This window comes from Stegostoma tigrinum, chromosome 4, assembly GCF_030684315.1.
Source record: "Stegostoma tigrinum isolate sSteTig4 chromosome 4, sSteTig4.hap1, whole genome shotgun sequence".
Classification (NCBI taxonomy): Eukaryota; Metazoa; Chordata; class Chondrichthyes; order Orectolobiformes; family Stegostomatidae; genus Stegostoma; species Stegostoma tigrinum.
Window position 1 is genome coordinate 2673714 of NC_081357.1, and position 13342 is coordinate 2687055.

A 13342-nucleotide genomic window follows, 5' to 3' on the forward strand; every position below is an offset into this window, starting at 1 on the left:
TGGTGTATGAGGGACACTGTGTGGGTGTCAGACTGGTGTATGAGGGACACTGTGTGGGTGACAGACTGGTGTATGAGGGACACTGTCTGGGTGACTGACTGGTGTATGAGGGACACTGTGTGGGTGTCGGACTGGTGTATGAGGGACACTGTGTGGGTGACAGACTGGTGTATGAGGGACACTGTCTGGGTGACTGACTGGTGTATGAGGGACACTGTCTGGGTGTCAGACTGGTGTATGAGGGACACTGTGTGGGTGACAGACTGGTGTATGAGGGACACTGTGTGGGTGACTGACTGGTGTATGAGGGACACTGTCTGGGTGTCAGACTGAAGTGTGCGAGGTTGTTCCTTGCTGTTGTGTCGAGTGGTCCATGCAGTGAGGCTATCTGTGTTGTGTGATAATTGTGTAAACTGGAATCCATCACACGATTCTTGAAGAATTCCTGCCAACATCCCAAATGTATTAGGATTGAGGTGAGAAGCGGAAAGATAGGGAGAGAAAATCCATCTCAGCCATGGTTGATCTGATCACATGCCATTCTGTCATCAGCCTTTCGCTGCAGACCGTTAACCCCTGCCCTTTCTAACACTTTCATTCTTCACCTCAAGCAGAACAAGGCCTCAGTCAACTTGGCCACTGAATTGGAATGCTTTGTTATAATGGTCCCCACTAACTGTTATCCTCATCTTGTTAGCTGTCCTTCAAAGTTAACATGGTTTTGTGCAGGGAGGGTCATGTCTTACCAACTTAATAGAGGACGTGACAAAATTGATTGATGAGGGAAAGGCTGTAGATGTCATATACATGGACTTCAGTAAGGCATTTGAGAAGGTTCCCCATGGCAGGCTGATGGAGAAAGTGAAGTCACATGGGGTCCAGGGTGTGCTAGCGAGATGGATAAAAAACTGGCTGGGCAACAGGAGACAGAGGGTATTAGTAGAAGGGAGTTTCTCAAATTGGAGACCTGTGACCAGTGGTGTTCCACAGGGATCTGTGTTGGGACCACTGTTGTTTGTGATATACGTAAATGATCTGGAGGAAGGTGTAGGTGGTCTGATCAGCGAGTTTGCTGATGACACTAAGATTGGTGGAGTAGCTGATAGTGAAGGGGACTGTCAGAGAATGCAGCAGAATATAGATAGACTGGAGAGTTGGGCAGATAAATGGCAGATGGAGTTCAATCCGGGCAAATGCGAGGTGATGCATTTTGGAAGATCAAATTCAAGGGCGAACTATACAGTAAATGGAAAAATCCTCGGGAAAATTGATGAACAGAGAGGTCTGGGTGTTCAGGTCCATTGTACCCTGAAGGTGACAACGCAGGTCAATAGGGTGGTCAAGAAGGCATATGGCATGCTTTCCTTCATTGGGCGGGGTATTGAGTACAAGAGTTGGCAGGTCATGTTGCAGTTGTACAGGACTTTGGTTCAGCCACATTCGGAGTACTGTGTACAGTTCTGGTCACCACATTATCAAAAGGATGTGGATGCTTTGGAGAAGGTGCAGAGGAGGTTCACCAGGATGTTGCCTGGTATGGAGGGTGCTAGCTATGAAGAGAGGTTGGGTAGATTAGGATTATTTTCATTAGAAAGACGGAGATTGAGGGGGGACCTGATTGAGGTTTATAAAATCATGAGGAGTATAGACAGGGTGGATAGCAAAAAGCTTTTTCCCAGAGTGGGGGACTCAGTTACTAGGGGTCATGAGTTCAAAGTGAGAGGAGGCAAGTTTAAGGGAGATATGCGTGGAAAGTTCTTTGTACAGAGGGTGGTGCCTGGGACGCGTTGCCAGCAGAGGTGGTAGACGCAGACACGTCAGCGTCTTTTAAGATATATTTGGACAGGTACATGGATGGGCAGGAAGCAAATGGACACAGACCGTTAGAAAATAGATGATAGGTTAGACAGAGGATCTTGATCAGCGCAGGCTTGGAGGGCCGAAGGGCCTGTTCCTGTGCTGTAATTTTCTTTGTTTCTTTGTTCTTAATATTGAAAAGACATGTGGATAAGTTCATGGATAGGAGTTGTTTGGAGGAATGTGGCCAAGTGCAGACAGGCGGTACTAGATTCATTTGGGAACATGGTCAGTGTGGACTAGTTAGACTGAAGGGCCTGTTTCTGTGCTGCATGACTCTGTGTTAAACTGCTGAACAAAGAAATTACTTGACAATTTACTCTGAAGTCAAACCTTTTGCATTCAGTTTGGTCACTGCCACAGTGAAAATGAAGTTTACCAATGATTCTATGAAGCGATTGATAGATTTAAGTGTGACAAAATCACAAACAAATGGGGAAGTCAACAGGTCTTTCCACCTTGCTGTCCACTGGGAACAAAATCGATGGCATGAACAACACTATTCTGTGCAGTAACATCAGCAGCAAGTCAATGATGCCAGCTGAGCTTACCCTCAGTTTTCTGCAGCAAGGACAGCGACTTATTTTCCAAATCCCGCAAAGTGACCAGGTCATTCGCAATGCTCTGCAGCAGTTGTCCCAGCTGTTCTTCCACTTGTGGATGCTGGCGTTTCACTACCCGGGACAGAAGCTGCTCCTGAAGACCCTCAAAGGTCACTGTGCAGTTTATCAGGGTCACCAGGTTACAGATGGCAGGCAGGAAGGTTGGGTTGGCTATCCTTGTGGTCATGTACAACCTGCAATTACATTGTCAAGCAAGTGAACAAACTCATCCTCAGCTCATAAACAAATAAAGTCCTGCAGTTGTTGGAAATCAGAAGTACGAACAGAAAGTGCTGGAGAGAATGAAGAAGGGTCACTGGACTTGAAACAAGAACTATGCTTTCTCTGCACAGATGGTGCCAAGCGCATTGAGTTTTGGTAGTGACTTCTGCTTTGATTTCCTGAATCTGGAGTTGGTATTACCTGAAGTTGGAATTATATTCTACTTCCTTGTTCCCGATCTTGATGTACTCCTGCCCCTCTCGAAAACAAATCTCTCGGACTAAAATTGGCCTCAGACCAGGATCAATCTGCTCTGTTAATTCCTGCAGGAAACGATGCAAACAAAGACCATCATTTACTTTAAATGTTTCCTCAGGTTCTTTATTCTGGTCAGTTGAGTTCTACATCATCCTCATCAAACACTCCTGGGACAGGGACAGCATGGGGTTAGATACAGAGTAAAACTTTCCCCTACACTGTCTCCATCAAACACTCGCAGGACAAGGACAGCACAGGGTTACATACAGACTAAAGGTCCCTCTACACTCTCCCCATCAAACACTCCCATGACAGGGACAGCACGAGGTTAGATAAGAGTAAAGCTCCCCAACACTGCCCCCATCAAACAGTCCTAGGACAGAGACTTCATGGGGTTAGATTCAGAGTAAAGCTCTCTCGACAGTGTCCCAATCAAATTCTCCCAGGACAGAGACAGCATAGGGTTAGATACAGAGTAAAACTCCTTCTGCATTGCCCCCAAGAAACACTTCAAGAACAGTCTCATTGCTAGTACCCACATGCAGTAGGACTGGATATCCCATTCGAATAGCACTCTCCATTATTTTGGTATAACTGGGGTCTGTTGCCAGTAGAATGTGCAGGTCCTGCCCTTCCATCTTTGTGATCCAACTTCTTGCTTGTCCCTGTGGGTCAATGAGTAATGGCCAGTTCTCACTCATTTTCACCAATATGGCATTCTCAGTGGAATAATTGTCAGCTGGCAGCCCCTTATTCTGCAAAATGCGAACCTGAGGGTCAAGGATATAACATTAGTGTAACATGTTTAAAGAATGTGTGCATGCTAGATCATACAATTAAAAATAATTGCTGACTTGCTCCCAAATTCATTGCTCCATTTGCTTTCTGGTTTCTGTGCCATTTGTGCACGTCTTGCTTACTCACTCACTCAGTCCCACCCCAATTTGTCACACTGTTCCTCCCAATCCCTCTCACTCCACCATGTTTCTGATCTCGAGACACCTCGTACAGAATCATCGAGATCTACAGCTCAGAAAGAGACCCTTCAGCCCATCAGTTCGGCACTGCTCAAAAATGACCACCTCCCTATTGTAATCCCATTTTCCAACAATTGGCCCGTAGCCTTGTTAGCCTTGGCATATGCAGGTATTAAGCAGTATTCCAGATGTCATAAATAGGGCATAGAATACAAGAGGAAGGAGGTTATGATGAAATAAGGACAGTGATTGTTGGAGAAACTCAGCATGTCAAGCAGCATCTGAGGAGAGAGAAACAGTTCACATTTCATTAAAGACAATAAAATGTGAGGCTGGATGAACACAGCAGGCCAAGCAGCATCTCAGGAGCACAAAAGCTGACGTTTCAGGGCTAGACCCTTCATCAGAGATGGGGATGGGGTGAAGGTTCTGGACTAAATAGGGAGAGAGGGGGAGGCGGACCGAAGATGGAGAGAAAAGAAGATGGGTGGAGAGGAGAGTATAGGTGGGGAGGTGGGGAGGGGATAGGTCAGTCCAGGGAAGACGGACAGGTCAAGGAGGTGGGATGAGGTTCGTAAGTAGGAGATGGAGGTGTGGCTTGGGGTGGGAGGAAGGGATGGGTGAGAGGAAGAACAGGTTAGGGAAGCAGAGACAGTTTGGACTGGTTTTGGGATGCAGTGGGTGGAGGGGAAGAGCTGGGCTGGTTGTGTGGTGCAGTGGGGGGAGGGGACGAACTGGGCTGGTTTTGGGATGCAGTAGGGGAAGGGGAGATTTGGAAGCTGGTGAAGTCCACATTGATACCATTGGGCTGCAGGGTTCCCAGGCGGAATATGAGTTGCTGTTCCTGCAACCTTCGGGTGGCATCATTGTGGCACTGCAGGAGGCCCATGATGGACATGTCGTCTGAAGAATCACATTTCATTAAGACTGCTTTCGAACAGGAGGGAGCTGACAAATGGCATTTTTGCTGCTGTTGTTAAAGTGGAGCAATTGGAACACACAGTGAGGATGCTCCAGAGGCTCAAGGGCAAAAGTAGCACTATTGCAGCAAGGGAGGGATGGAGATGCAACATAGATGTTAATGATAGTTGTAGAAAGGAGAATGTGTGTGCGTATGGGTGTGTGTGTATGTGAGTGTGTGTGTGTGTGTGTGTGTGTGTGTCTGTGTGCGTGTGTGTGTGTGTGTCTGTGCATGAGTGAGAATGTGAGTGTGTGTGTGTGTGTGTGTGTGTGTGTGTGTGTGTGTGTGTGTGTGCGCGCACCTGTGTGTTTGTGTGTGAGAATGCGTGCATATGTGTGTGTGTGTGTGTGTCTGTGTGTGTGTGTCTGTGTGTGTGTTTGAGTGAGAATGTGAGTGTGCTTGTGTGTGTGTGTGTGTGTGTGTGAGTGTGTGTGAGAGAGTGAGAATGAGAATGTGTGTGTGTTTGAGTGAGAATGTGAGTGTGTGAGTGGCTGTGTGTGAGAGAAAGAGTGAAAATGTGATTTTGTGTGTGTGTGTATTGGTGTATGTTGGTGTGTGTGTGTGAGACAGTGGGAATGTAAGTGATTATGTATGTGTGTGTGAGAGAGAGAGAAAGAAAGAGAGAGAGAGGGAGAGAGAAAGAGTCTGTGTATCAACAACCCTTTGCAGGAAAGAGCTCCACAGATATATTACCTACTGAAAGAAGAAATTCCTCCTGATCTCTGAAATATGTGGCCCCATTATTCTGAGATTATATTGGGCAAACAATTTCTCTGGGTTAATCTTGTCAAACCCCTAAGAATCTTGTATGTTTCAAAAGTTTCATTCATTCTTCTAAACTCTAAAAAGTACTGGTTCAACCAAGTCAACCTCTCCTCAGAAGACAGTCCTCCATATCTGGTCCCAACCAAGTGCACCTTCTCTGGGACTGCCCCCAATCCTAAGGTACCTTTCCTTAGATAAAAGGGGAACAAAACTGTTCATGGTATCCCAGCAATGTGCCTTGTGTAATTTTACCAAAGCCTCCTTACTTTTGTTCTCTATTCCATTTGAACAGGCCAATATGCCATTTGCCTTCCCTATTACTCACTCAATCTGGATGCAAGCTTTTTGTGCTCATGAACAAAGAATCCCAAATCCCTCTGTTCTGTAGCTCCTGCAGTCTTTCCCATTTAAATAATATTCAGCTCCTCTATTGCTCCTGATAGATTGCATAACCTCACATTTCCCCACATTACACTCCACTTGCCCAGTCACTTAGCCTGTCCATATCTCTCTGCAGGCTCAGGTTCACCATTGCCTTTCTAACTTTGGGTCATTGTAAACTTGACAAGAATATATTCACTTCTCACATCCAAGTCATTGCTATAAATTGTAAATAGCTGTTAACTGAGTCAACTGCAAACCAGGATTTCACTGTGTCTATGACTGCCTCCTGAATTTTATATTCTCTCCCAATATCTCCATGGAATCCCAAGTTTCCCTACTATTTCCCAGCTGCATCTATTCTCTCCTGAGCATGTGAATCTCCCCCTAAATCTTCGCCCTTATCGTTCCGAGCTGCTCACCCATTGGCTGCTCTGATGAAGGAAAGGATTTGTATGTAAGGCTGTGGCAGCGTTTGTTATACTTTACCTCATTTTTTTCTGTTGTTGCTGGGATTAGGGAGTAGTCAGGTGACATTGGGACGTGATTTTCGGTCAGGAACGTTTTCCATTCCTCCACCAGCTTCTTCCTGTAGTCTGCAGTGAATGGACCATAGTACGTGATGCTTGCAGCAGATAAAAGGGTGTCACCCACAATTCCCTGAAAATAGTGGTCTAACGCATCAAGGCATTCCTTCCAACGGTCCTGTAAGGACAAGACCTGATTAATCCTGATCATTTCCCGCATTTCCCGCAACACATCCCTCACACCCTGCCTCCGCCACAACCGCCCAAAGAGGATCCCCCTCGTTCTCACACACCACCCCACCAACCTCCGGATACAACGCATCATCCTCCGACACTTCCACCATCTGCAATCCGACCCCACCACCCAAGACATTTTTCCATCCCCACCCCTGTCTGCTTTCCAGACAGACCACTCTCTCCGTGACTCCCTTGTTCACTCCACACTGCCCTCCAACCCCACCGCACCCGGCACCTTCCCCTGCAACCACAGGAAATGCTACACTTGCCCCCACACCTCCTCCCTCACCCCTATCCCAGGCCCCAAGATGACATTCCACATTAAGCAGAGGTTCACCTGCACATCTGCCAATGTGGTATACTGCATCCACTGTACCCGGTGTGGCTTCCTCTACATTGGGGAAACCAAGTGGAGGCTTGGGGACCGCTTTGCAGAACACCTCCGCTCGGTTCACAATAAACAACTGCACCTCCCAGTCGCAAACCATTTCCACTCCCCCTCCCATTCTTTAGATGACATGTCCATCATGGGCCTCCTGCAGTGCCACAATGATGCCACCCGAAGGTTTCCGGAACAGCAACTCATATTCCGCTTGGGAACCCTGCAGCCCAATGGTATCAATGTGGACTTCACAAGCTTCCAAATCTCCCCTTCCCCCACCGCATCCCAAAACCAGTCCAGTTCGTCCCCTCCCCCCACTGCACCACACAACCAGCCCAGCTCTTCCCCTCCAACCACTGCATCCCATAACCAGTCCAACCCTGTCTCTGCCTCCCTAACCTGTTCTTCCTCTCACCCATCCCTTCCTCCCACCCCAAGCCACACCTCCATCTCCTACCTACTAACCTCATCCCACCTCCTTGACCTGTCCGTCTTCCCTGGACTGACCTATCCCCTCCCTACCTCCCCACCTATACTCTCTCCACCTATCTTCTTTTCTCTCCATCTTCGGTCCGCCTCCCCCTCTCTCCCTATTTATTCCAGTTCCCTCTCCCTATCCCCCTCTCTGATGAAGGGTCTAGGCCTGAAACGTCAGCTTTTGTGCTCCTGAGATGCTGCTTGGCCTGCTGTGTTCATCCAGCCTCACATTTTATTATCTTGGATTCTCCAGCATCTGCAGTTCCCATTATCTCTTAATCCTGATCATCCAGTCAAACAATCGGAGAAACGCAGCACCTTCTGACACAAGAACGGCCCATTCACGTTATAACATTCCAGCTAATCCCTCCCTCTTGCTCACTTCCCATGCCTTCCTGATAATATCCTGTCCCCGTCCACTCAATCCCACTCTCCATCTCACTCCCCATACCCTCCAGTAATACAGCACAGAAACAAGGAAAAGAAATAATAGGTGCAAAGAGAGACTTGGAGATAGGGGGAGGTGGTGAACATAAAGAAGTTTCCTGCAGGAAGGTGTGACCCCAGTTCAGGACCAATCAGGAGATTCCCCCCACCACACAGGCAGGGCAGTGAGTTAAAGATGCGAAGAAATAGTCTCCTTGATTAGGGGAGAGATCTTTCCGAAGGATCTGAAATTACTGGATAGACTGACAAATGGTCCTGGTGACAAACTGCCAATTATACAGACAGCTTTCCAGTCACTGCTATTCCTCAGTGTTCAATCAGCAGGACCAGGTCAGATGCATCAAGGGTCAGAACTGTGGGGGAGAGGGACGGGGCTGTGGGGGAGAGGGACGGGGCTGTGGGGGAGAGGGACGGGGCTGTGAGGGAGAGGGACTGGGCTGTGGGGGAGAGGGACGGGGCTGTGAGGGAGAGGGACGGGGCTGTGGGGGAGAGGGACTGGGCTGTGGGGGAGAGGGACGGGGCTGTGAGGGAGAGGGACGGGGCTGTGGGGGAGAGGGACGGGGCTGTGGGGGAGAGGGACTGGGCTGTGGGGGAGAGGGACGGGGCTGTGGGGGAGAGGGACTGGGCTGTGGGGGAGAGGGACGGGGCTGTGAGGGAGCGGGACGGAGCCGTTGGGGGTGGGCTTTTGGGGGTTGGATGGGGCTGTGAGGGAGAGGGACGGGGCTGTGAGGGAGAGGGACGGGGCTGTGGGGGAGAGGAATGGGGCTGTGAGGGAGAGGGATGGGGCTGTGGGGGAGAGAGACGGGGCTGTGGGGGAGAGGGACGGGGCTGTGGGGGAGAGGGATGGGGCTGTGAGGGAGCGGGACGGAGCTGTGGGCGAGAGAGATGGGGCTGTGGGGGAGAGGGACGGGGCTGTGAGGGAGAGGGACTGGGCTGTGTGGGAGAGGGACGGGGCTGTGGGGGAGAGGGACGGGGCTGTGAGGGAGAGGGACGGGGCTGTGGGGGAGAGGGACGGGGCTGTGAGGGAGAGGGATGGGGCTGTGTGGGAGAAGGACTGGGCTGTGAGGGAGAGGGATGGAGCTGTGGGGGAGAGGGATGGGGCTGTGAGGGAGCGTGACGGGGCTGTGGGGGAGAGAGATGGGGCTGTGGGGGAGAGGAACGGGGCTGTGGGGGAGAGGGTCGGGGCTGTGGGGGAGAGGGACTGGGCTGTGGGGGAGAGGGACGGGGCTGTGGGGGAGAGGGACGGGACTGTGAGGGAGAGGGACGGGGCTGTGGGGGAGAGGGACTGGGCTGTGGGGGAGAGGGACGGGGCTGTGAGGGAGCGGGACGGAGCTGTTGGGGGTGGGCTTTTGGGGGTTGGACGGGGCTGTGAGGGAGAGGGACGGGGCTGTGAGGGAGAGGGACGGGGCTGTGGGGGAGAGGAACGGGGCTGTGAAGGAGAGGGATGGGGCTGTGGGGGAGAGGGACGGGGCTGTGGGGGAGAGGGACGGGGCTGTGGGGGAGAGGGACGGGGCTGTGAGGGAGAGGGACTGGGCTGTGAGGGAAAGGGACTGGGCTGTGAGGGAGAGGGACGGGGCTGTGGGGGAGAGGGACGGGGCTGTGAGGGAGAGGGACGGGGCTGTGGGGGAGAGGGACGGGGCTGTGAGGGAGAGTGACGGGGCTGTGAGGGAGAGGGATGGGGCTGTGTGGGAGAAGGACTGGGCTGTGAGGGAGAGGGATGGAGCTGTGGGGGAGAGGGATGGGGCTGTGAGGGAGCGTGACGGGGCTGTGGGGGAGAGAGACGGGGCTGTGGGGGAGAGGGACGGGGCTGTGGGGGAGAGGGTCGGGGCTGTGGGGGAGAGGGACGGGGCTGTCAGGGAGAGGGATGGGGCTCTGTGGGAGACGGACTGGGCTGTGGGGGAGAGGGACGGGGCTGTGAGGGAGAGGGACGGGGCTGTGGGGGAGAGGGACGGGGCTGTGGGGGAGAGAGACGGGGCTGTGAGGGAAAGGGACTGGGCTGTGAGGGAGAGGGACGGGGCTATGGGGGAGAGGGACTGGGCTGTGAGGGAGAGGGACGGGGCTGTGGGGGAGAGGGATGGGGCTGTGAGGGAGAGGGACGGGGCTGTGGGGCAGAGGGATGGGGCTGTGAGGGAAAGGGACGGGGCTGTGGGGGAGAGGGATGGGACTGTGGGGGAGAGGGATGGGGCTGTGAGGGAGAAGGATGGGGCTGTGAGGGAGAAGGATGGGGCTGTGGTGCAGAAGGAGGGGACTGTGAGGGGGAGGGGATGGAGCTGTGAGGGGGACCCTCTTCTCTGGATGGCGAGCTGTAACTGATGGAGTGCTGTGGGCTCAGTTCTCAGGCCTCAATAATTCACAATCTGTATAAATGATCTGTAAACAGGTACAGAGTATAACATTACACAGTTTGAGGATAATGCTAATATAAGTGGGAGAGCAGGCTGTGACGGGGAGATAAACAGTTTACAGATGGATACTGATAGGCTAGGAGAATGGGACAGAAGCTGGCAGATGGAGTTTAACGTGGATAAGTGAGAGGATGTCCGTTTTGGTGGCAAAAATAGAAAGACAAATTATTGCTTAAATTGGAAGCAGATTCAAAGTGTGTCAGTGCAGAGTGATCTTGGTGTCTTTGTACATGAACCGCAGAAAGTGGGCATGCAGGTGCAGCATATAAGACAGACAAATGGAATCCTTGCATTTATTGCAAAACGGCGTTAGCGGGTGGGCAATGTGTTATAGGACATCCTGAAGGTCAGGGCTTGAATGTAATTGGAAAGGCAAGGACTGATTAGGGATCGTCAAAATGGCTTTGTTGGAAAAGGTATCTCACTAACTTGAGTTTTTTGAAGAAATAATGTAGACGATTGATGAGGACAGAGCAGTAATCTATATGGCATCAGTAACGCATTCGACAAGGTTCTGCATTTTAGATTGATTAACAAGGTTAGATCATAATGGACAATACTATGGCAAGTAACTCACCTCCTGGCTGCCCAAAGCCTGTTCACCATCTACAGGGTACCTGGTTGGCATGGACAAGTTGGACTAAACTGCTGTACATTTCTACTGCTCTATGACTATGGCTTACACAAGTAAAGAAATGTTGTTCCAATTATATATGGCATTGGCGAGACAACTCCTCGAATACGGTGTCCTTACTTGAGGAAGGATATGGTGGAGCTGGAGGTAGTTCAGAGGAGGATCTTCAGCTTGGCTGCAGGGATGAAACAGCTTTCCTACGAGGAGCATGTGAACAGCTTAGGCTTGTTACTCGCTGGAGTTCAGAAGAATGAGTGGGGGATCTGATTGAGGTATATGAAATGCTAAAGGGGACCAATAAGGTGGGCAATGAATAGATGTTCCTCCTTGTGGGACAGTATAGCATGAGAGGTCACACACATAGAGTGAGAGGACATAGGTTCAAAACTGAGATGAGGAGAAACTACTTCTCTGAGGTTTGTAAATCTGTGGAATTCACTGTCACAGAGTGCAATGGAGGCAGAACCAATCAACAAATTCAAGGAAAAGATAGATATGTTTCTGATGAAATATTGGGATAAAGGGCTGTGGGGAGCAGGTAGAGAAGTGGAGTTGAGACAAAGTAAGATGAGCCATGATCATATTAAATGCAGAGCGACTCGAAGGGCTGAATTGCTGACTCCTGCTCCTAGTTCCTATGTTCCTGTGTTCCAGTCTCTCTCCCACTCTGTTCCAGTCTCAGTCTTTGTCTCATTCTCTCCCTCTCTGTTTCAGCCTCTGACTCACTCTCTCTGTATCAATTTCTGTCTCAAGCTCTCCCTCTCTGTACTTGTCCCTGTCTCTCCCTCTCTGCACCTGTTCCTGTCTCTCTCTCTCTCTGCACCTGTCCTGTCTCAGTCTCTCTCTCATTCCCTCTTCCAGTTCCTTGCTGAACTAGAATAGATTGAAAGTTGTCACCTTTTCATTGCTGAGAGCAGTGATCAGGGTGGATGCCCTCGAGAGCCTGGTCACGGTGAGTAACTTGCGATTGGCCAAGGCCTCCTTCTGCTGCACAGTCTCATTGAAGATCTGCTGAAGGGATTGCTGGTGATCCTCAACCTACAGGAGAGAAACACTGAGACAACACAAATGTGATGCTCTGGCTTACCCAAAGGATTGGTCAGGTTAGTGAACATGGCTGGTGTGTCAGGCCCAAACACTGACATAGACCAGGAGACTGAGATCTGTCTGAGCCATGAGCATCAGGGTCAACAGGAAAGAAAGGGTTATGCAGCAGAGTGTGACTGAGACGGAGGCAGGAACTCAGTTTGGGGCTGAGGCGGGGACTGGGACTGGGACTGTGATTGGGGCTGGGATTGGGATTGGGATTAGGACTGGGACTGGAATTGGGATTGGGACTACGACTGGGATTGGGATTCGGACTAAAACTGGTACTGGGATTGGGACTGGGATTGGGATTGGGATTGGGACTGGGACTTGGATTGGGATTGGGACTGAGAAGAGGGGTGGGACTGGGACTAGGATTGGGATTGGGATTGAGAACGGGGGGGATACAGGGGCTGGGGCTGGAACTGGGACTGGGATTGGGAACAGGGGTGGGACTGGGACTGCAATTGGGACTGGGATTGTGATTCGGACTATGACTGGGTTTGGATTGGGACTGGGACTGGGACTTGGATTGGGATTGGGACTGAGAACAGGGGTGGGACTGGGAATGGAATTGGGACTGGGATTGGGATTCCGACTAGGACTGGGATTGGGATTGCGATTGGGGCTGGGACTTGGATTGGGATTGCGATTGAGAACGGGTGGGTGACTGGGGCTGGGGCTGGAACTGGGGCTGGGATTGGGACTGGGAACATGGATGGGACTGGGACTGGGGCAGGGATTGGGACTGGGAACAGGGCTGGGGTGAGGCTGAAACCAGCATCCTTCATTATAGACCTTTTCCTGCCAGGCATTGTAGAGAGAGATGAAGGTTTACTGAGCCTGGAGCTCACTTGAATCTATGCCCTTAATGTTATATATCTGACAGAAGTGTCTATCTAATGTTTCAATAATGTTATATATCTGACGTAAGTGGTTTGTAAGAAATATTTTGATTGTGTAACCCATATCTTTATTCTTTGATTAATGTGTCAACTCATAGTAAATTAATGTTTACTTATGTTGAGTTAAATTCCTTTGTTTCAATGAAAAGTCAAAAATGTGAAATCCTATCAAGTTTCTTCTCCTGTTGTCATCATGGGTTTCCTTAGTTTTTAGATAAT

General features: G+C 50.6%; 1 protein-coding gene across 1 annotated transcript in view; it reads right to left on the reverse strand.

Annotated features, from left to right (window-relative positions):
* Positions 1–13342, reverse strand: part of LOC125452334 (dynein axonemal heavy chain 6-like) — a 920763-nt gene that overhangs the window by 373171 nt on the left and 534250 nt on the right. The window contains exons 64-68 of the mRNA XM_059645527.1: positions 12030–12170; positions 6513–6728; positions 3479–3709; positions 2883–3004; positions 2409–2653 (exon numbers count right to left, since the gene is read on the reverse strand). Coding sequence (XP_059501510.1) covers positions 2409–2653; positions 2883–3004; positions 3479–3709; positions 6513–6728; positions 12030–12170 — 955 coding nt within the window. The remainder of the gene's footprint in view (positions 1–2408; positions 2654–2882; positions 3005–3478; positions 3710–6512; positions 6729–12029; positions 12171–13342) is intronic.